The 24,863-nt window shown below is 35.6% G+C and overlaps 1 protein-coding gene across 1 annotated transcript; it reads right to left on the minus strand.

The window, feature by feature from the left end:
• On the minus strand, positions 1-15,161 carry LOC125662900 (uncharacterized). The gene is made up of 7 exons (XM_056147051.1): positions 15,027-15,161; positions 10,129-10,194; positions 9,696-9,957; positions 8,163-8,261; positions 6,123-6,164; positions 1,664-1,969; positions 1-184 (listed from the first exon to the last, which is right to left on the minus strand). The coding sequence occupies exons 1-7, from the start codon at positions 15,058-15,060 to the stop codon at positions 94-96; spliced, it is 900 nt and encodes a 299-aa protein (XP_056003026.1). The 5' UTR covers positions 15,061-15,161; the 3' UTR covers positions 1-93.
• Between the last annotated feature and the right edge of the window lie 9,702 nt (positions 15,162-24,863).

The raw sequence follows: 24,863 nt of genomic DNA on the forward strand, positions 1-24,863 counted from the left end.
TAGGTTGCATTGCAATAAAGCACTTCTTAAGCACAATTTATAATATTGAAATAATGGATCAATTTACATTCAATCTTGGAATATTGAAACTCTTCAGAAAGAGGTTTGTTTTGTGTCGTTTAGCAACCTCCGATAGGTGGTGTATATCTTCTCAAAGTTATCATTGTCCAAACCGTTCAGCTCCCTAAAAGTAAAAAAATTACGGGGATGCATGGGTAAGTAGGATTCATAAACGGTCTATATTGTTTTGATAATTTCTGTACTATTTTACGAGAACATCCAAAATATATTTAAAACTGTTTTTACATCTTGACAATCTTACCATACAAAAGGTTCATGAATACACCAAATATAAACAAGAGGTAGTGTGAACAATGCTCAGTAAGAATACCCCCCGCTTACCCCAAATCTCCCAAAGGGTGTTGTTAATAGGTATAAATTACCTCTTTCCTGGGTGTAAAATATGGTATGCCTTTTCAGGACAAACGAAAAGGCGTCCCGAAAATTTGACAATCTGGCTATTCGTGTCGCTGGTTATTTTAGTGCTTTGTATATATATATATATATATATATATATATATATATATATATATATATAAAGCACAAACAAACAATTATAACACCCAACCTTACGTTTATCCCTAGGATCTAAACGATACATGTGATAATCAATTAATTAATATATAAAGCACTAAATAATCACAACTAGGTACTGAAAATTTTCGCCCCAGCCCGGGGTCGAACCAGCGACCTGCGGCACCCACCGCCTAGCAAGACTGTCAAACCAGTGCGTAAATCCACGTAAGTCCACTCGGACACAACGACTTCCCTGTATATATATATATATATATATATATATATATATATATATATATATATAGGTAAAAAATAAAAATGAAACACGAAGACGTTTAGTAAAGCTTTAGAGCTTTCATTTCAAATCTTCAGAAGCTTTACACACACACACACACACACACACACACACACACACACACACACACACACACACACACACACACACACACACATATATATATATATATATATATATATATGACTGTCCTAAGTGAAGAAATATTTTAATATAAAGCATAGAGAAATTCGCTATTATATTGATACCCCCTTACGCCCCTGCCCGGGGTTGAACTCAACCAGCGGAACCAGCGCGCTAGATCGCTCGACCGTTTAGGCAAGTCTAAAAACTTGCTTTCGATGACGATGAAATTCTTGCCACGCTATTACACGCTACACGGTCATTGATAATGGAAATGGGATACAGTCATCTAACTTAAATTTAAGAGGGCCATGTAAGATGCACACTGCATTTGAAATATTTTGCACAAAGATTGCAAGATTGCCTTAAGTAAAGAAATAGTTGAATATAAAGCACAGAGAAATTCACTATATTATATATAAAGATGTATTGCAATCGCAGCAATTGGAAACGTGTAAATATGATTTGCTTCCTTCGAGGGTTTAAATCACAGACCTCCCCCGAAAATAACAGTTATAAATACGTTATCTGTTTACTAGGCGGCAAATCTACTGAGATCATAGACGATGTAACACTAATGTCATTTCATTATAATGAACCATGCGCCATAATCCGTAAGTCAAACGAAAATCATTGTACATGTAAGACTACATTGAGTGAATTACTTACTGACGAAATTCCCTCTCCATTATGTACTCCTGCTCCGGAAGTTGTGACGCAGCTGTAGTGATGTTGATTTGCCGAGTACGTTCGATTTCGATTCCCCCACCCATTGATCCCATGACCTCACCGAATCCATCTCCCCGATAGGCGGCGTTGCTGTACCCAACTGAACCGGAACCAGATTGATATCCAGCATCAAAGTTCATCAGGTTCTCGTGCCGAAGGGCCTCCAGTTCGTAGTTCCTGATGTCCTGTCCCTCCCAACCGGTCTCTAGTTCGCGTAGTTTGTGGTCAATTTGGTCATTAGGCACTCTAGTTGATATGCAAATCATGAGATATTAGCGACTCCTGTCTTACATGTACGTGTATACCTAATAGATATATTAGGATTGAGTTATCCTTTTACAGATATGAAAGATATTCTCAAATCCTTTTTAAAAAGAATTAATAAATTTCGTTAGACATAAAACATTCTGAAACAAGAGGTACTGTGATCAATGCTCACTAAGAATATCCCCCGCTTACCCCAATTTCCCAAAGGGTGTTGTTAATAGGTAAAAATTACCTCTTTCTCGAGTGTAAAAATGTGGTATGCCTTTGTAGAAGAAAATGGAAGATATAGTCCGAACACAAATCCATGGCATAAACCTACAATTTTGACCTTGAGATCGAAGGTCAAGGCCATAAAGGGGTCATTAATGTACATGACACATAGTCTCATGGTGATACACCCATGTCTTATGGTATGACTATGTCAAAACCCTATAATCAATTCTGATCTTGAGGACAAAGTTCAAGGTCATATAGAGGTCATGAAGGTACCCAACACATTGTCTCATGGTGATACACTCATGTGTCAAATATGGTATGCCTATGTCAAAGAACAAAGAAGTCATGGCCCTGACACGAATCCATTGTGAAAACCTTTAATTGTGACCTTGAGGTCAAGGTCATATGGAGGTCATGAAGGTACATGACACATCGTCTTATGGTGATACACTCATGTGTCAAATATGGTATGCCTATGTCAAAGAACAAAGAAGTTATGGCCCGGACACGAATCTGCACAGACAGACAGATGGACGAACGGACGGACAGACAGACAGACAGAGTGATTCCTATATACCCTCCTGAACTTCGTTCGGGGGATATAATTATCACCGATCTAAAATGTAGTGATGCACTTTAAAACTGTAGTGAGTCATTATAAGAATGTAGTTGTTCATTAGTTTGTTATTTCTGATGATAATGACCGGTCACGGTAGCTCACCAGAGTGTTCACTTCGTAACCAGAGGTCGTGAATTTTAGCCCCATTCTTGTCAGGGCCGCGTCAAACTTAAAACGTAAATATAGGTAATGATTGCTCCTTCAAATAACGTTCAACAAATAAAAGTCGGATATGACCTTAAGGTGGCTCACTACACCGTAAAACAATTTATCAAATTACATGTAGCACGAAATGATTTAATCATGAAAGACATGTAATTAGTACATATTTCAAAAAGGCAAAGCTTTGCAATTTTGCAGACCCCCCCCCCCCTCCCCCCATCCAATACCACATTCCGCGGACGCGCTCTCACTTCATTATCAGAATCGGATGAATTCAACCAATTGAAATTTCGAAACAAATCAGGGTCTCCGTAGCCGAGTGGATAGAGCATAGCGCTCACAATCACACGGCCTGTCACCTCTGGTCGGCGCCGGTTTGATCCCGCTCGCGCGGGTAAGTGAGAAAGTTTCCCAGTTTACTTTCGGACAAGATAATTTCAGATAACTGAAAAATTGATGAGTGTGGCGGAAAACAGCAAAACAATCAATCAATCGATCGAAACAAATCTGCTTATATGATATAATAATGTAGTGATTCATTATACCAGAAGTCTGATCAAGTGAATACGAGGAGTAAAGCATCCACCTCTGTCCCGATCAGGTAAACGAAGTAATGTGTAGTCAAAATCAGCATGCAAAGAAATGCCTATCATTTGGCAATCGACCTAATACTTTCAAAGATTAGGTATTAACTTGTATAATTCCCCATTTGTCTAATTGCCTATTAATTTGCATGATTACTTATGAAGTTGCATTATTCCCTATTAGTTTGAATAATTCTCTATTAGTTTGTGTGACTTCCTACTAATTTGTATGATTCACTATTAGTTTGTATGATTCCCTATTAATTTGTATACAGGGAAGATAATGAACAATGAGCCATCTCAAATCCTATAAACAATATAAAAAAATATAAATAAAAATAGACAAACATGGACTCCTGAATTAGTTTGTATGATTCCCTATAAGTTTGTATGATCCCCTTAAGTTTGTATGACCCCTTATTAGTTTGTATGATTCCCTATCAGTTTGTATGATTCCCTATTAGTCTGTATGATTCCCTATTAGTTTGTATGATTCCCTATAAATTTGTATGAGTCCCTATTAGTTTGTATGATTCCCTGTAAGTTGGTATGATTCCCTATTAGTTTGTATGATTCCCTATTAGTTTGTATGATTCCCTGTAAGTTGGTATGATTCCCTATTAGATTTTATGATTCTCTGTAAGTTGGTATGATTCCCTATTAGATTTTATGATTCTCTGTAAGTTGGTATGATTCCCTATTAGATTGTATGATTCCCCATCAGTTTGTATGATTCCCTATTAGTCTGTATGATTCCCTATTAGTTTGTATGATTCCCTATAAATTTGTATGATTCCCTATTAGATTGTATGATTCCCTATTAGTTTGTATGATTCTCTGTAAGTTGGTATGATTCCCTATTAGATTTTATGATTCTCTATTAGATTATTCCCTATTAATTCCATATTCGTCTATATACACTATAACGATAACTCCAGAAGAAGCATGGTTCTAAATATTGTATGTCCGTCATGTTTCATGCCGGTACCTTGAATTGAGTGAGGTAAAATGATAGAGAAAGTAGTATGATTTTGTCTCTGCAAGGATCGTACGTATTGTACAATTGGATTATTTCAAGCTTTCTGGTTGTATGAGACCCAACAAACTAGAAACTAGAACTTTATGTTCACTTCTACATGGATCCGTAGAGATCTGGGCCAAAATACATGTAGGTCCTCAGCACTCCTTCCTTGTCGTAAAAGACGACTAAATGGGGCGGACCTCAAAAATCGAGGCCCCATGTCACAGCAGGTGTGGCACAATCAAGATCCCTCCCTGCTCAAAAGCCGCAAGAGCCTAGCATAGGTTTAAATTTTGCAGCCCTTCACCGACAATGTTGACGCCTCCATATGGTGAAAAATTCTCCAGCGGAACATAGGCAATATAAAATTAATCAATCAAATCACTTCCACATATCTTCGACGAGAACGCATTTCATTCTTTTAACACTCGCTAAACCATAAATTTGGAAGTCCCAAATCGATACGATTGCTACGAGTGTTTTGGTTGCCCAATGAAAACTCGCGTCTCTAATCACTTTCAGCTAGGTCTTATCCTCTAACTGTAAACAAAGATGACCAATCAGGTATTGTTTGGTAAGCTCCAGTAACTGGTTTCGATTGTTTTTTTATTTAATTATTCAAAACAAAATTTCTAGTATGTCTTGCAATCTAGCTGTAAAAAAGAAAGCCGACCACGTACACAGCAATGTTAAGGTGTCCCGAGCAAAGTTAAAGCAAACATAATAAAATGTACCTCCATGCAATTCACAAAATTAATATGATGTCACAATATAAAAGTACGTCACGACGTACAGGTCTATGGTTGTATCGCGGGGAAAATGTCATTAATATTTTCTCGCTATTTACTACCTTTAGTCCATTATCCAGTGTTCAAGCTGTATATGTTTAACTCTGTCAGATGATTTTTTCAGTTTTCGTTGATAGTACATTTCATAAATTACATGAAGATCGTAACTTCGTGACTTGTTTTGGGAACTTTCCTAAATTATTAAGTTCTTTTGTATTATTTACTCTAAGAAGCTTTACTGATTTGAAGGCACTGGGTTTCTTGTAATATTTTTTATGCTGTTATTGTTATTTTAATCGGGACACCTTAACCCCGCTGTGTTATTTTACTCGGGACACCTTAACCCGCTGTGTTATTTTATTCGGGACCCCGCTGTGTTATTTTACTCGGGACACCTTAACCCGCTGTGTTATTTTATTCGGGACCCCGCTGTGTTATTTTACTCGGAAAGCCTTAACCCGCTGTGTTATTTTACTCGGGACCCCGCTGTGTTATTTTATTCGGGACCCCGCTGTGTTATTTTACTCGGGACACCTTAGTCCCGCTGTGTTATTGTACTCGGGACCCCGCTGTGTTATTTTACTCGAGACCCCGCTGTGTTATTGTACTCGGGACACCTTAGTCCGGTGTGTATCGCTCCGGAGGTTCTAGCAGCGGGTTTCCATGTTACAAATTATTAAATCAAATAATGTTGTACTTTGTAGGTAGTTAATTATGTGTAAGAAAATAATGATATAGTTACCCTCTCAGAGATTCCACCCAGGCTCTTGGAAGTTTCATGTCCCTGTATAAAGAGGATAATATATGCTAATTTTCCATTGCTCGATCATATGTAATTTTTGAAGCAGTGTTTTGATTCCGATCACCAAACCGAACTACCTCTCTCTTAACCATATTGTATATCATGATTTCAGACGTGAATATCATATATAACGTTAAATATGTCATCTATTACGATGGACATATTATATATCGCATTAGCCATACTATATTCCACGAGAACAACATTACATGATGTGATAACATTATGATATATCACCAAAAAGTAATTGAATTAAATCACGATAATCATAGCATAAATCACGATAACCATAGCATAAATCACAACGAAAAAATAAACAACAGAAGTCATGAATTGCCAACTTGTTTCTGTCCATGAAATAGATAAATTTGTTTCGTATTTTATTTGTTATTTTTTGTAATTTGTATAAATTCAAGAGATTGGTGTTTGTGTATTTTATAACAGAATGGTCAAAAGAGGGAATTATCCTCACTCTAGTGTGCTATGTGTATTTCGACTCCATGCATGTACATTTATCAAACTTGCACGGGTCTAATCATCTGGCTATAAATAGTTACACACACGAAAAGTGCACATATTTGCTGTTTGCTGGTGTATTGTATTTATGGATTAAGATCGTATGAACGTGTATTCTTACTTTGCGACTTAAGTATTTTCATTTCTATTCTAGTATGGGGTTTCATGTCATGTTGAAAAGTTACTAGCATGTCTCAGAAACAAAATAATTGTATCACAATTGCGATTCTATAAGTTACTAGCATGTCTCAGAAACAAAATAATTGTATCACAATTGCGATTCTATAAGTTACTAACATGTCTCAGAAACAAAATAATTGTATCACAATTGCGATTCTGTAAGTTACTAGCATGTCTCAGAAACAAAATAACTGTATCACAATTGCGATTCTGTAAGTTACTAGCATGTCTCAGAAACAAAATAACTGTATCACAATTGCGATTCTGTAAGTTACTAGCATGTCTCAGAAACAAAATAACTGTATCACAATTGCGATTCTGTAAGTTACTAGCATGTCTCAGAAACAAAATAACTGTATCACAATTGCGATTCTGTAAGTTACTAGCATGTCTCAGAAACAAAATAACTGTATCACAATTGCGATTCTGTAAGTTACTAGCATGTCTCAGAAACAAAATAATTGTATCACAATTGCGATTCTGTAAGTTACTAGCATGTCTCAGAAACAAAATAATTGTATCACAATTGCGATTCTATAGGTGCTTTCTTTCTCTGTCTCTAAAATTCGGTACCCTGCGAAGTGCCTGATTTAAGGTGGCTCATTACACCAAAATTTTATTTAAAGGCTCGTTAAAACACCTCGTATGAAGTATGATTTCACAATCGAAAGAGTGAAACAAGCTCTCAATTATTTTATGTGAATTTTTTGTGATTTTTTTCCGGAATAATAAAAATATCAATGGAGTTTTGTTTGCAAACATCCAAACTTCGCTTTCATTTTATGCATGATATAAATATCTTATAAAACCTGGGAAGAAGAGCCATATAAATGTTCTAATTTTTTAAATAAAAACTATCTATCAAAATTATAACGGTTTTTTGTTCATAGTTTTAAATCTGCTGTTAAAATCTTCAAGAAACATGTTACTTGGAAAAAAAATATATTAGACAAATATATTTTCAAAACAATGAATTTCAGAAAAATTGCTATATTTTAGATTTGAATCTTACCATAGAAAAAATACCGATCTCTATCAAAATTGATAGAAACTACTAAAAATAATCATCTTGTTGTTAATTCTATGCATTTTTCGTCAAGAAATTAGTTTTCTTTATAAATTCATTTAATTTGTAAACCATTTAACATCAATCCAACATTAAGGCGATGTAGTTTCCACGAAATTACACAGTCTACAATCACGTGCCACTTCCTATCCTATAAAAGTGTGACAATCTAAACCGTGACAAAAAATCATAATATTTTAATGCCAAAAATTACTCACACTTCGTACAAATTGTCATAGTCGTATTTGTCCAGCTTGTCCCATTCTTTATTGAAGGTTCGGTAACTGTGTACAGAGTCCACGTCCGTGCTTCTGCGGCTAAATATAAGAGGATTAGTTGTCTTCCGTTCATTCTACATCCAGTCTCCTATATCAATGCTTTTCATCCTGACCAATTCTCTCCCTAACATAGAATCCTTCTTATTACTTGTAAAAATCATTTAATCTATGAGAATGACTAAGGCACCTCCGGCTGACGTCATATGAAATTGGTATTCCCGCTGAGGCGTTAAAAACAGCATTCAGTATGATTATGAATGCTACAATGACTATGTAGCCGATTATTTGAGTTTCAACAAGTAATTTGCAGCATTGTCGATTTTTTAAAAATTAATGTCCTTTGAGAAGTGCAACCACTATCATGACCGCTTTATTGTTTTAATGAAAGGTGAATATAACGAACAGTGATCAATCTCATAACTCCTATAAGCAATACAAAAAAAGAGAGTTGGGCAAACACGGACCCCTGGATGTACCAGAGGTGGGATCAGGTGCCTAGGAGAAATAAGCATCCCCTGTTAACCGGCCACACTCGCCATGAGCCCTATGTCTTGATCAGTTAAACAGAGTTATCCGTAGTCAAAATCAGTGTGCCAAGAACGGCCTAACAATCGGTATGAAACACGTCAGACAGCATTTGACCCAATGATAGGTTGTATTGGCAAACTAGATCGTTCTATCGACCATATAATTTGCGAAATGCTGACTTTAAACGAGACTGCTGGAACCCCTGTACTATCAACTTTTTTTGTCAGTAGCCTGTTTCGATTTAAAAACTGCAGAATAAGCTATTGCGTATCGAATCAGTTGAGAGATATAAACACCATTTGCATGTGATAATGGAATATTGCTACATAAATATGGGAAGTTGACGATGGAGAAGCTGAAATCATCCCGTTTGTCATAAAGTTGAGTTGTTAGTTTGCCGTTAATATCTATTTTCAATAAAATATTTAAGTATGAAGCAGAAGTGGACGACTCTGTGGTAATATATTGTTATAGAATCTCGTTTACCTGATAGCCTCTAATTCATATAGAAGTGATAGTCTCTAATTCATATAGAAGTGATAGTCTCTAATTCATATCGAAGTGATAGTCTCTAATTCATATAGAAGTGAGTCTCTAATTCATATAGAAGTGAGTCTCTAATTCATATAGAAGTGAGTCTCTAATTCATATAGAAATGATAGTCTCTAATTCATATAGAAGTGATAGTCTCTAATTCATATAGAAGTGATAGTCTCTAATTCATATAGAAGTGAGTCTCTAATTCATATAGAAGTGATAGTCTCTAATTCATATAGAAGTGATAGTCTCTAATTCATATCGAAGTGATAGTCTCTAATTCATATAGAAATGATAGTCTCTAATTCATATAGAAATGATAGTCTCTAATTCATATCAAACCTTGTTTACCTGATAATCTCTAATCTGTTTAGAAAAATCTGTAATCTGTGTAAAAGCTCGTTTTACCTGATAGTCTCCATTTCTTTTACTTTGGCTGCCCCTATAGCACCCGCTGTTCTCTTGCTCTTACTACCAGCTGCTCCTCCACCACAACACGGGCAACATGGAAGTGGACACAGGCAGCAAAGAATGGGCAAGGCAAGAAACAAGAAGGTTGCTAGCCCGGTTAGAATTCCTGCCAATATAGCTGTATCTTCATGACTTAATCCACCAATCGCAGGAGCTGATGCTTGCACAATCGGGACTGTGTCGATTTTGTCAACGGTGGCTGATAAACATAAATGCAAAACAGTTTTCATGTATAAATCCCCCTTTTCATTTGTCAAATAAGAATATACCATTAAATGTTTCTCGACCAGAGTAAATATGATGACGTACATGTATGCAATAAAATACATTTAACAGCAGAGATCAAACTATATAGAAAAATATATCTCACCAAATCCTCCGCTGCAAACACACGACGGATCAGCCACCAAGTCTGCATAATTATCAAACAGGTCCGCTGAAAGCACAATACTTACATGTAAAACATGAAAGGAAGGGTTGCAACATGTTTTTTTTTATACTCTCAGTTACTTTAGATAAATGGTTATTTACACATGTGGTGGTTAGAACGTTCGCTTAGTGACAGGGAGGTTGTGGATGTGAGCCCCGATTATACCTTTGCATCTCACGCTTGACAGTTAGAGGTGAGACCTAAAAACCGAGGTTCCGTGACACACCAGGCGCATAATAGCGAACCCTCACGACAACAGCCCTGACCGCCAAGCAAAAGTCTAAAGTGTTACGTCATCTACAGCTGGTGACATCTCAGTATGAGTGTAAAATTCTCCAAGAGACGTAAAACAAACATATTATTCTCACTTTTCTTGCATAATTAAGCTATCGCGCTTCCAAATATGCCTGCGTGAAGCCTCGCAGTTCATACTCATTTTCATAAGATGCTATTTAGCACATTTACATTCAACTTTCATTTCTGTCGAATTCTGAGTTGTTAAAATAGAAGTACTATATTCATTAAATAATCTATTTTCATAAACGCATGGTTTACAACTACACTGTGATCATGAGGAAATGCCTATCATTACAATTTGTAACGAGCACCGCTAAGTGGAGCAATTCCTCACGATATGAAATACATACATAAATGCATTAGTAAAGCATAAGCTTGTAAGTATCTTGTAGAAATTCTATCTAGCTCTCTCTCTCTGGGGTTTTTTTTTTTGTATCACAGAATGAGATTTTATTGACACACAGATGGATGATAAACATTTTATTGATGCAGATCTATGGTTTATGACCACTACAACAAGTTATTTGCGCAAGCTGAATACTGTGATGTTCTAAAAATAATATCGATTCTTAAAGAAATGTTGTTATATAATTTTTAGTTGACAAATATCACTTTAGACTTCAAAACGCAAAACAATAAACAACGCCTCAAGATGTATCTGCGCTAACGTTTCGTTATACGGCAACATACACGCAAGCTTGATGCTAAAGTCATCAACACGCGATTATTCCTCTTTAGCAAGAAAATAAACATATTATAAAGTTTTGTTGAATAATGACAAATCCCCTGCAATGTTGAATAAGTGTGACACACATACTCAAAAGGGACGAGAATTGCTTCTATAAAATTGTTAAAACTGTCAACCGACTTTAAAACAATGGAAATACCCAATATTTGAAGTGATATTGCGTGTGTAAGTGTGTAAAATAACTTTAGGATAAATGTCAAGTGTAGTCGAGTGCTTCATGAAAAAGTTGATTTACAACATATAGGTGTCACCATGATTCATAGCATATATATGAATGCAGACACGAAACTAATGTCAGTTGCTGAAGAAATTCATATACATATTTATGGTCCAACAAAAGGTATGAAGCCGAGAGGGAAGGCCTCAGATAAAAAGTAGGTTTTTAAGAATGTCAAAGTTCTTGATTTTGCAATGTGTTTAAATCCCCCCGCACGATACTCTGACCATCAAAGCGAGAAAGGGGTACCTGCTCCGAACACCTTTTGTGCACCAGCGTCAGTATGTATGGATTACATGTAATCTATTTACTACACCTGTCCAATATGAAATACAAGTATTGATATAAAAGGGAAATATGATTTTTCATTAGTATGACATAATATGACTTTGATGTATACCCCTACCCACTTTCTGCCAATCTCTACCCAGAGTTGTCGTTCATTGCTCTCACTTACACCTCTGTTAACGTCTCAAAATAAGCAATGTTATTCCACATGTAAATCCACTTTTTTATGGCTAATAAAACTAAGAACTATTTTATAAAATATCTGGAAAATGTAGGACAAGCAACTATTTGTATATTTTTTTCCATTACTATATATTCTTCATGTACCTATCTATAGTCCTGGTGCAATAGAACTACCCCAATATCTACGTTTCAACCCAAATCAATGCTTCTTGTGTCATAAAAAGACTTGACATCTGCTCAATATTTATTTATTTACGTATATTTTTGTAACTGAAGTCAAAACCATACTTTATTTGAGCATACGTGCCATTTTACAAAAATCTTGTAAAACCCTTGAGACGTTTACAGAGGTGTAAGTGAGTGTAAGGAACGATAACTCTGGGTAGAGATTGACTTTCTGCTACAAAAAGGAAAGCACAAGTTGATAGTTAACTCGTTCATTTATTATTTTTTATTGTTAATTCGCACATGAATTCAGTCGTAATTAATATGTATACGGTGTGACCGTTGGACCGAGCGAAGCATGAATTGGCGTGTCCCAAGTGATAATCATAATTCCGTTAAGTACGATAAATCACAATTCATTTAAAATTTGTGAAATTCCCTTTGCGCTAAACGCCCAGTAACATCTAAATATGAAGGGGGGGGGGGGGGGGCATATGAGGATAGACAATATTCATTTAAAGCGGGGAATATAAAGGCAGCAGACATAAACCGTGCATTGTGACGTCACATTTAACCCCAACTTTTTCTCTCTCTCAAACAATTATACACAATAATACATCCCGATTGCAATTTAAAAGACAGTTAAAACTAAACAAAACTAACCAACAAATTCAAAGTGGTAAAAACGTAAGCGTATAAATATATCGTATGTTTTCATTTAAAGAAACTCGTGAAATCGTTCATCTATTTAGTCGTATTACTCTTTTCTTATTTGATGATTGGCTAAATACTGTAACAGTAATAATTATCCCATTCATTTTTAACAAACTAAGTGTTTGAATTACAAATTGCACGTCAGTCTTGTATTTTTGGCATTCCAAATTAAAACACGAATAACCGTAGAAGCAACTAACGAACAAAACAAAATGTCGGCACCCATAAGAATCACAAAATTTTTAGTGAACGTATGTAGAGATTATCTCTATTCTTTGCTGATTTTCTCAAGTTTTCTTTTACATACGTGTTTACCTTTAGAGCCTTGTTTTGCGGACGGATACCCGTCCAAGCTTCGCTGAGTATTATTGTTAATCAAAATTCTGAGAATTATTTCATCAATGACCGTGTAAATAAATTGAATTCGTACTAATTCAATGCGAAATAAGTATGTAAACTGTTATTACCGTCAGGTGTATGATTTTCTTTGAATCTTGCCCACAAGCTTACAGATAAACGAACACGCACAACAGTATAACTAATTGCGCGAGGGGATAAGATATCAAAGACATTTTTTTAAAGCATTAGAAATGTAGATATTTACTCATACATTGTACATCTATTAACTTGATATCACAAATTTACGTAGACAGTTACTTACAAATGTACATAGCCACTTACTTATACTTACTCACACAGTTACATATTCTTAGTGAGATTTGAATGACTTTATTTCTATTATAGATATTTTGTACTACAATGACCGCAAAGTACAGTTGCACCATCTTCTAGTAAACTAAAGTCAATGCATTATCTCATAAATATGAGGAATGCTTGGTTAACAAAGTTATGTGTATTATCTTGTAAAAATGAGTAATGTCCATCTTTAGGGTTGACAGTTACCTCTCTTAGCCGATATACCTTCGATCACAGGACTTGATAAAAGAAATATTCAAACAAGGGAAACTAAGGTGTCCTTTTGATATCCCATTTAAAATGTATAGATGGTTTACATAGATATGTCATGTATCCTTTCAAATAGCTTCATAAATGCTGGGCTTATTCAAAATGGTCCTTAAGAAAGATAGCTTATTCATCGTCGGTGAGAAAAATCAATGCTTAATGTTCAAATGATAAAAAAAAACAAAAAACCAACAACAACAAAAAAAAAAAAAAAAAACAACCAAAAAAACAACAACAAACAAACAAAACATAAAAATAACCAACAAGTATTATTCATAGAGAATTAAAAAAAAAAAACACCCAACGATCTAGTAGGTGCATTGATGGAAGAAAGAAACATGTTAACAAGTAACACTATTTTTATAGAGAGTTGCTCATTATTTAATAAACAATGTCCCGGGGTCGGTGACAGAAGACAGACAAAACAGATGTGTATCGCTATGTAGCGGTCAGGCCCGCGGATAAAAGGTAGGGGCAGCCAAGGGAATATCACGAAGATTTAATTAATTTACTTTCCCGGGAATGTCATGTAATCGTATGAGAGTATCTCTGACATAGAGTCGATTTCTTTTCGACGTTCCTCATGTATGCACCGAATAATTCATTTATATGTATCATCTAAATGTATCATTTATGTACTAAATAAATCTTTATCTAGTAGATCTTGCATCCACTAAATACAATATAAATTTCTCCATCTCATGTTTGCAACAAAGAAATCATAAACTTGTAGATCCCATGCACGTACTAAATAAATCTTTTTATTCACTAAATACATTATAAATTTATTTCTCCATCTCATGTTTACACCAAAGAAATTATATTTTATCCTTGGAAGCATCATATAGTTCGCTGATTTTTCATTGATCTATCAAATATACTCTCATATATATGTCTGACATAATACATATTTCATTTAATATGATTTGCTTTATGAAGCACGTCCCCAGACAAATCTGAAGTATTTCATTATTATCATACTGAAGGAATGGCGGAACACTTTTGTTAATATGATTTATGGTGTGGCAGGATTTTCGCCGATTTTCATCTGATTTACGAATTCAAATTATTAAAATAACATGCATATCTGCCATTGAATATTTGACGTCCCAGATTTTCATTTTACTTCATAGATCCTTATCACAAACAAGGACATTTTATTGACTTTTCAGAATAATACCAGAATGCATATATAATCAAATAACAATTTGTATATATATTGTTTTCAAACTTTAAATAAATAAAAAGATATAGACTACTTACAAACAAGAAAGCTTTTTGATCCCTCAAAATTCATCTCGAATCTAATAACTGTGTTCGCTCTCTTTACATCGAAATATGTGTTTTAAGTCCTCAAACGCTCTTCTGTCAGCTGACGAAACATTGTTTTATTGCAATATACCGACATTACAAGATCTGGGGCACAAGACAGGGATAATATTGAAAATCTCATAAAATTAATTAAAATTCTGATGAATATTGTCAACTTATACAACAACATACTTTTTTTAAATAGTGTATACTTCATTTGCAACCTGTGTACGAATTTCTTAAAAACAGTAAGTTAAATTTGTTTATTAATATTAAACGAACGAAATTATACCTCTGCGCACACCTCAGGCGAATTCTCGTTGATGTTTCATACTGCGTGACTTCACGATGATTCTATCCAACTCAAATGGATCAAAACACCTTGCCCAACGGACAAAACAGTGAATAGTGAACGGCAATTACGCATAAGATGTACTGCCTCGCCAGAAGATTAAGATCTCTGATCTAACTTCCCTTGATCATTTCTATTGTCTCGTTTCGATGTTGTAGGTTTCTGATTAAATTGTTATATCAATATTGAGACGCAAAAATGTTTCTTAAAGAGCTTCAATATTAAATTTTGTATTTTCTAATGACATTCAATATATGTGCTGTAAAGTAGCTTGACTGGCTATGTTTTGATATGATAGAGTTATTGACGGTAACAAGTTGAATGAAAAGGTGAAAATAATGAACAGTGATCAATCTTATAACTCCAACATGGAAAACAAAATTAAGAGTTGGGCAAACACGGACCTCTGGGCACACCAAAGGTGGGATCAGGTACCTAGGAGGAGTAAGTGTTCTCTGTCGACGGGTCACACCCGCTGTGAGTCTTATCTCGATCAGGTAAACGGAGTAATCATGAATAAATCGGTAACACAATATATATGACCAAAGCCGTGTCATTAAACATGTACTTCTGATTTTTTTAATTTCTGATTTTTGAATACCTATGGAATTATTAAATGCTTACATCTACATTTCTGAAAATAATATAATCCTAGTGAATTTGCCGATTTTGTGTAATCCTAGTGAACTTGTCGATTAGTGTAATCTTAGAAAACTTGTCGATTTCGTGTAATCTTATTGAACAATTTTTCTATTTCACGGGAAGAAAATGATGAAAAACTCATTTTAGCGATTTATGGGTTATTGTGTTCCCATGGCAACCATAACATCAGATCATACTACATAATCTAAAACTTGTGTAGCAGTTTACTGGTCAATTTGTATTTTCATGTGAAGGAAGGAATGAAAAATCAACAACAAAATTGTACCGAAAAAAACCAACAACATATTTTTTTCATTCATGGACTCATTTAGTTGCCATGGTAACTGTAAAAATTCGTTACACTGCATAATTAGAAACTTATTTATTCATTTTGAAATTTTTATGAGTTATATTCTAAAAATATGCGTAGAGAAAGTTTTAATTTTCATTGCATAACCTTTCTTAGCATTCTGTAACCTTTGATGACGTTTTTTACTAATAATTTTTCCTGAATGATTCTGGCATCACAATTGTTTACATTGTTTACTGACCCCCTTTCCTGCTCTTAAAACACAGAAGAGTTCCAAACAACTATAAATGAGAAAACCAAAACCAACCAAAGTATTTTTTTTACCATGGGAACTCTTCAGTGCTAAAGGTAGAAAAATTTGTTTATATCATCTGGCCTTAAGGAACATTTTACAATATTTACAGGCAGTCTACTGTAACTTATGCGCATCTTGTACTTCAATGTTTATGTACATGTATAATTATATTTACAATAAATGACACTTAATTTCATGAATGCATGTAATACATGTATATGAATACAACTATTCCTAAAATTTCTTTAAATGATGGCTGATAAACATTCAATTTGTGTGTTTTAGGTGACGAAACTGGTGAAAAAAACACATTTTTGGGGATCTGTGGGGTATTTTTGTTGTCATGGCAACCGTTACACCACATTTTAGTGCATAATTAAAATCTTCAAGATTTTTCCTTTCAGAATATGTATAGGTTATATTACGAAAATGTGACTAGAAAATGTTTTAATTTCAATTTGAAATATTTGTATCTGCTTTGAAGGAAAACTCGAAAATTTCTGGTAGTTAAAGGGATGTATCGTTATATAATCTATTTGCGCAATACACACGCACGCTAATGTCAAATGATGTCAAAGTGCATTTTTATCGCGTTTAACTTATAAAATGCATTACTTTCATGAAGAAATAGGTCTATGACACTTGCCCGTACCTAAATATGACCGTAAGAAAAAATGAAGCAAATGTTTCAACCTTTCCGAATACATGCATGATATACGTTTTTAAATATTTTGTTTTTTAGAAAAGATTTTACTAACAGAATATAACACAATTTTTGTCATTTCGGCTTAAAATTCCTACTTTCCGGTAACGATGTGCGATTTTGAATGCATGTTTTCGACTAGTTCCCAACATCGCACAGAAAAACTTTGAGTAGAAAAATTGTTTAGTTTTTACTCTACTTTTAGAAAATATGATTTGTTTCATTGTATTCCAATTATTAACAAAACTCCCCCAATTTAATCACGTCGGCACATAAAAGGCGTCAAAAGGCGTCACTGGGCGTTAAAGGGTTAAGGTAGTAAAAAAAAAACCCACCAAACAAACCAGCTTGCAACCTACAATACATGAGTTTTATCTTGTATATACATATCCCACCTTTTACCTTATTGTAAGTGTGAACATTACTTAATGTGTAGTTGTACATGTATGTATATTGACTCATTATCAGTGTCCAATTTACATCATAACATTAGTTTGTGCTGTATTTGGATCCTTCGATGAAAATGCAAATCCAGAACGCTCTTATAACTCTCTCTCTCTCTCTCTCTCTCTCTCTCTCTCTCTCAGAAGTACGTATATTATCACAGTGGTGTATTTCAGAGAATTGTTTTGTTTCATCATACCTGTTCTCCGAGAATAAAATAGACAATGGTCATGTTTCTGTGACTTTAATTTAATGTATTTATACCTGTTGATTAAATTTCATTAAACGGATACTTCAAATGCTCGACAAAAGAGAAAGATGATCAAATCGCGTAAGGATATACAGAGATATTAAGCGAGATATACTAATTCGTTATAACGAGATGTGAACTCGTTATATAACGAACTAAGTCGTTACCATTAGATGGTCACTCGGTAAAGTAAGACACTATCCCTTATAACGAGAGCGATTTCTCGTTATTACAAAAAACGACGTCATTACACTCCTTTCTTAACGAGATACTTATAGTCATATCACACCAAAAACGATCGTGTTTAATCCTGTATTGAAACACAACAAACATGGTGGATTTAGCGGAATGTGTATACATGTATACGAAACCGGTTGGGTGCGCTACAGTAATATTCACGTGTAGAAACACAACAATCATTTAAAGCTTCAAATTTTATTCAAGTCCGAATATCAACAAATTTTTAAAGCATGAAATTCAGAAGGACAGGTTTAGGATGCAAAGGAATAAACAAGTACTGCTAAATATATACTACATGTAAAAATTTATACACCAGGAGAAATATGACTCACATCAAAACAAAAAAATATCATTCAATAAAAGGGGGGTGGCGAATCAGATAGTCAAACGAATGCATGCCAATTTCACAAGGCTCATTTCAAGAGAACGGATACAATGCTTAACTTATAAAATATAAAGTATTACAACGATGTAACCAAATTGCTTCACGAAGTAATCGTCGGTCATTCAGATAGCACCACCTATAGAGATTACTATAACACACCCGTGTCTCTGACTAATGTCTGAATGCCTGTCACATTTTCAGCTGTTTGCATACATTACAAAATCTTGCATACATAGAAACAATGAATGAAACTACGATATGAAATAATACATGGTACTGTGTATGCAAATTAATCGCAGGCAATGAATACCCAGAGAAAATACCGGTATTGGAGAGATAGTAAACGCTAACGAGCATACTCTGTATTGCAACAGATTTAGCGATGAAAACAAGTCCAAAATGACAAATTAGGCAGTCCACTGGACGAAAACCTTGAAAAAGGAAGACAGACGTTTAATTCCGTAAAATTCACAGAAAACCCCAGAATCAAGATAATCCAGTAAGGCAGTCTACAGAATCTTCCATGGACGAAAATATGGAAAGGGAAGACCAGCACTCTATACCTTTACGTAAAAGTCGTCGAAATGAGGAAAAGAAATATGCAGGTCCAATGTCATAAAGTCCACAGGAAAATCCGAAGTAGTACATCGGATCAAATGTCTATAGTCTTGTCGCAAGATTTTAAGATGTTTTAACAGGTCTCCGTACACGTCCAGATAACTTCGGAATTTTCTTATTCTACGTGTCTGTAATGGATAAATATATACTGGCTGCGCTCATCGCAACGGTAGCACGGTAAACATGTTAATTCTTTATTGAAACACGCCAAACAGCCTTCGACCAAATGACAGGATGTTTTTGCAAATGAGATCATTATAACGACCATAAAATTTGCGAATTGCTGACTTCAAAGAAGACTGTTGAAATTCCTGCAGCATGTCATAAATTTTTGATTGAGTAAAACTTTGTTTGATTGCAGCGTACAAAATGGATGATGGCTGTATTGTTAAAGCTAAATTCATAGAAGAAGTCTTCATACGAGTTGGGGTACCGTAATATTCAATTCTAATGTAACTGTTTGTCAATCTAATTAAAATGAGATCTTCTCTAATCGTTACACTGGAGAAGGATCTGACAGCATTGCGTTTGAGGTCATGTTGTTTCACCGTTCACATTTGACCAATCAAATGACGGCTTTCGTTAAGTTTTGCCGTTATATCGGAACATACCTGGTATTTATCATACATGTGCGCATGTCAATAATTACCGTGAAGCAGGGGAGAATAAACGAAGAAGTTGGTGGCAGCAGTGCACGATGTTAGAACGCCACAAATATCTAAGATCTTCATTTGCTCTTCCTTTAATATTATATTTGGAATTCGTTTAAACTTTTCATAGATCAACGCCATGTTTTGTGAACTTACAACCCAAATACACTTCAGTAGAGTGATTCCTGATTGATCCCTGATTCTTTGTAAAGCTATTGTTCTTGGTCGAAAATTTATTGAATCATTTATGAGACGCCGGTGAGCGGTAGCTCAGTGGTAGAGTGTTCGCTTCGTAACCGGGAGATTGTGAGTTCAAGCCACACTCGTGCCATGGCCGCGTCAAACCTATGACGTCAAAAAAGGTAGTGATTGCTCCTTTACCAAACACTCGGCAATTAAAAGTGAGAATCATGGGTCATTCGGATATGACCTTAAAAACGGAGGTCCCGTGTCGCGGCATCTAAAAGTTTGCAAACTTATATTAAATCTTAAGACAACTACCCCGAATTATATGATTTATGGTGAACTTAATAGATATGCATTGTGTAAACATGTCAAAATTAGAATGATTAAATTCTGGGTAAAATTGTTAAACGGTAAAGAAATTCGAGATAAAAGACACCACAAAGTCCTCCATATCTATTTCGTACTTAAATATTTTATTGAAAATGGATATTAACGGCAAGCAAACAACTCTACTTTATGACAAACGGGATGATTTCAGCTTCTCCATCGTCAACTTCCCATATTTTCGTAGCAATATTCCATTATCAAGTTTTTAAGTCGAGGCAGACTGCTGACAAACAAGTTGATGTTAAAGACGTTTCGAAAGTCTCGTTTAAAGCCATCGTTTCGCAAAGTCTATGGCCGTTATAATGATCTAGTTTGCCAACATAACCTATCATTGGGTCAAATGGAATCTAACGTGTTTCATACCGATTGTTAGGCCGTTCTTGACACACTCATTTTGACTACGGACTACTCCGTTTACCTGATCAAGATATAGGACTCACAGTGGGTGTGACCGGTCGACATGGGATGCTTACTCCTCCTAGGCACCTGATCCTATCTCTGGTATGTCCAAGGGTCCGTGTTTGTCCAACTCTTTATTTTGTATTCCTTATAGGAGTTATGAGATCGATCACTGTTCGTGATTTACACCTTTCACTGGATTAAGATTTCAGAACTGGCATGGAATCATGGTGTACAATCGGGCAGTTGCCTGGAAGACCTATTTCCGCAACTAGCCGATAAGTGATAGCATATGAATACCTAGCACTACTTAAGAGATTAATTGTATAATGTTTAACGCCCCTCTTGAGAATATTTCACTCATTTGGAGACGTCATCATTGCCGGTGAAGGGCTGCGAAAGTTAGGCCCATGCTCGGTAGTTATGGCATTTGGACAGGGAGGGATCTTTATCATGCCACATCTGCTGTGATCCGGGGCCTCGGGTTTTGGACAGGGATGGATCTTTATCGTGACACACCTGCTGTGATCCGGGGCCTCGGCTTTGCTGTCTCATCCGAAGGACCGCCTCATTTAATTGCCTCTTACGACAAGCAAAGGGTAATAAGGATCTAATCTAACCCGGATCCCCACAGGACTACTACTTTTAACAGATCGAAAGCTTTCATCAACGTACAAGAACATTGCTCTTTACCTGCCAATCCCATTCACGTCGCATTATATTTGACACATTACAGAAAGCGAGATCTTCGTATCGTCCGGTTAATTCTGCGATTTATGGAATTAAATTAGCGCACGAAATGGTCAGTTTGTCGGATCCTATGAAAAATTCATACGTTATTATGCCAGAAGGATAGCATCATGTCCTGATCATGTTCTACAGACATGATTATAACACCGTGTAGTAAATTTGTGGATTTTAATGACTTATTGATTGTAAGAAACATGCTCACCGGTCGCTGAACCTCAGTGGTACATTGTATAACCGGGAGGACACGAGTTCGAGTCCCGCTCGTCCCATGGCTACGAGAAACCTAAGACGTAAGCATAGGCTGTGGTTGCTCTTTCGTGTTGTTGTGTATTTTCATTCACATATGTATAAATCTGAATAAAATTACACAGCCTCAAGCGTACAAAGCTGGATGTATGTTATGTACTTATGTGTTCAGTTGTTATGTTAAATAGGCTGTAAAGGTTTTGATAAAATTCTAGCATCGGTCTCTGTAACTCTCGATTGTTGTATGTTCCTAATGCACGTAATTCAGGCACAAGTAGTCTATCAAATACAGTTGTTCTGGATATTTGATTGAGTTGTCTTTAAATGTAACCGCCTTCTAAGAAATGCCGCGTCTGAATGATGCTCAACACAATTTAACATCTGGAAGCAGGTGTATTACAATTTGCAATTGCAAGAGATCTCAATGTTGCACAAAGCATCATGTCTCGCCGTTGGATCAGATATCAACAGCATGGACAGGGAAATGATCGTCAGAGAGCAGGTAGACCATGCATGACGTCAGCAGCACAGGATCGCTTCATCCGATTGTGTTATCTTCCCTCAGCGATTCACAACAGCGTCATGTACAGCATCTGGGATTCGCAGAATATCAGATCAGATTGTTCGCAATCGACTATGGAATCCTGGGCTTAGAGCGAGCATACTTGTTAGTGGCTTTGTTCGGAATCAGCACTATCGCCGGAAACGACTTCGATGGTCTCAGAATCATAAAGTATGGCAGCGGCAACGCTGGCGGACATTATGGTTCCGCAATGAATCTCCATATTTGCTGCATAGGCCTGGTAGAAGACACGAATTGTACAGGTGCCAAAATGAACGTTTTGCGTAAAATTGCACACAGGTACATGTAACTTCACATAAATTTAAGGATATAACTTATTTGTTTATATATTTCGGCTTCAGCCGAATGTTCAATGAAGAGACATTGTTTGTCGAAATGCTGGTGCATCAAAATTGGTACCGTATAAGTTTGACATATTTGTCAATCAATAAGACTATTTAGATAAAAAAAAATTGTTTTCAAAAATATATCCTTATTTTCAACTTGATATGTTTATTGAATAAGTCGACAATTTCTTTTTCTTCCTGTGAAGCGAAGGGCCGGTACTGCGACATTGTCTCACTTTGGTTAAAAAGCACGTGCGCGAAGGGGAGTCCATGCCACTATTTACAAGTTTAAAAACGGGTAATATCATGCACTGCTACTTATAATGTTTCTAATCCCTGGATCCTGGTATTAATGGACTCCAGGGTCGTGGCCATGACGGTATCTTGTGGCAGCTGGTTCCAAATCCTGATGGTAGTAGGAAAGAATGATGCCTTGAAGATGGTGGTACAGTATAATGGGATCAGTAATCAGCGTCACCTGGTGACTACTTCTGTGTGGCTGAATTGGGGAGGCAGTTCCACGGCAACAAAGGAATGGACTACCCGGTACACCATGGTGACCTTTGCTAGAACTCTTCGTTGGTGTAAGCTCTCCCACTCTAGCCTGTCAACCATCGCTGCGGCACCACTGGTGTTGTAGTTGTTTGTCACGAACCAAGCTGCTTTCCTTTCCACCGCAGCTATTTTCTCGATGTTCTTCTTAGTGTGAGGCTCCCAAACAGTGGATGCATATTCCAACTGGGGTCTGACCAGCGTCTTCTAGCATTTGCCCTTAATGTTCAAAAACCTAATTGAATAAATCATTTTAAAATAAGATTTCACGTTTTGAATTGACATTGTTTTGTACAGTCTAGTAATAGACGGGAAACGGAAAGATTGCTAAAATCAGAAAGGGGAAAAGCGTGTTGTAATATTAGTGGGGGATTCTATGCTTGGACTCTTTTTCCTAGGAAAGATGAGCCCGATTATTTCTTCGAAGGGGAAAATTCTAACCCGGCCTGTGTTTTTTTTCGGGAGAAAAGTCTATACTACAACACCGGGCCTCAAGACCATAAAGTGAGAATAGACCTAAGTCTAAATTTCCAGCAACGTTTGAAAAAAAAATTCATAAACAAATGAAATTTTCAGTATACATTTGAATTTTTTTTTTTATAATCCTGCAGTTTTTAAACATCTCTGTGGAAGGATATCCTTACAGTTTACAATCCCACACGATCACTAAAATCCGAATCTCTGCATCTTCTCCATGTACCTCGGACACGTACGAAAATATATGGGAATTGACGTTTGGATAAGGCCACGTCGAGTCTCTGGAACTTTGTGCCTTTTAAAACTCAGACAATGTACATTACTGTCTAGTTTTAAAGTGGACCTCAACACGCATCTTTTTAGATTAGCTTCTAATTTGTGATTTTTTTTTTACATACGTGGGTGCCCTTACATTTTAAACAACAAAAAAAAAAAAAAAAAAAAAAAAAACAAAAACAAAAACAAACAAAAAACAACCTTTCAGTTGCTATTTGAACTGTAGTTTGTTATCATATCTATGTCCTTTCTATGTATTTAATTATTCCTAAGCGTTATTTTAAATTGTTTCATATGTTATTAGGGTAATTATATCAATACATTAGGCGCTATATATTAATAATAATTGGATAAAAAGTGGAATTTTATACATTAAAGACCTGTTTGATGAAAACGGAAATTTTCATGATATCAATTATTTTTTTTTAATATTCTTGTCAACAAGTCTAACTGGATTAGCGAATATAACTCACTGAAAAAGGTTATTAAACCTGTCCAAAAATATCACGATACTTCAAAAGGAGTCTATATAAACATAAGAAAACAAAGTAACATCTTATTAGAAAACAAGAGAAGAATACCCCTAAACTTGATAAACAGCAAAACAATATATGATATATTTATCAATAAAATCTTTATTAAACCCTACTGTGAGAGATTTTGGGCAAAAAACTTCAATTTCAATTTTTGAAGAAAACAAAACAAATATTTGTCAGTC

This window comes from Ostrea edulis, chromosome 8 (assembly GCF_947568905.1).
Source record: "Ostrea edulis chromosome 8, xbOstEdul1.1, whole genome shotgun sequence".
NCBI classification, from domain to species: Eukaryota; Metazoa; Mollusca; class Bivalvia; order Ostreida; family Ostreidae; genus Ostrea; species Ostrea edulis.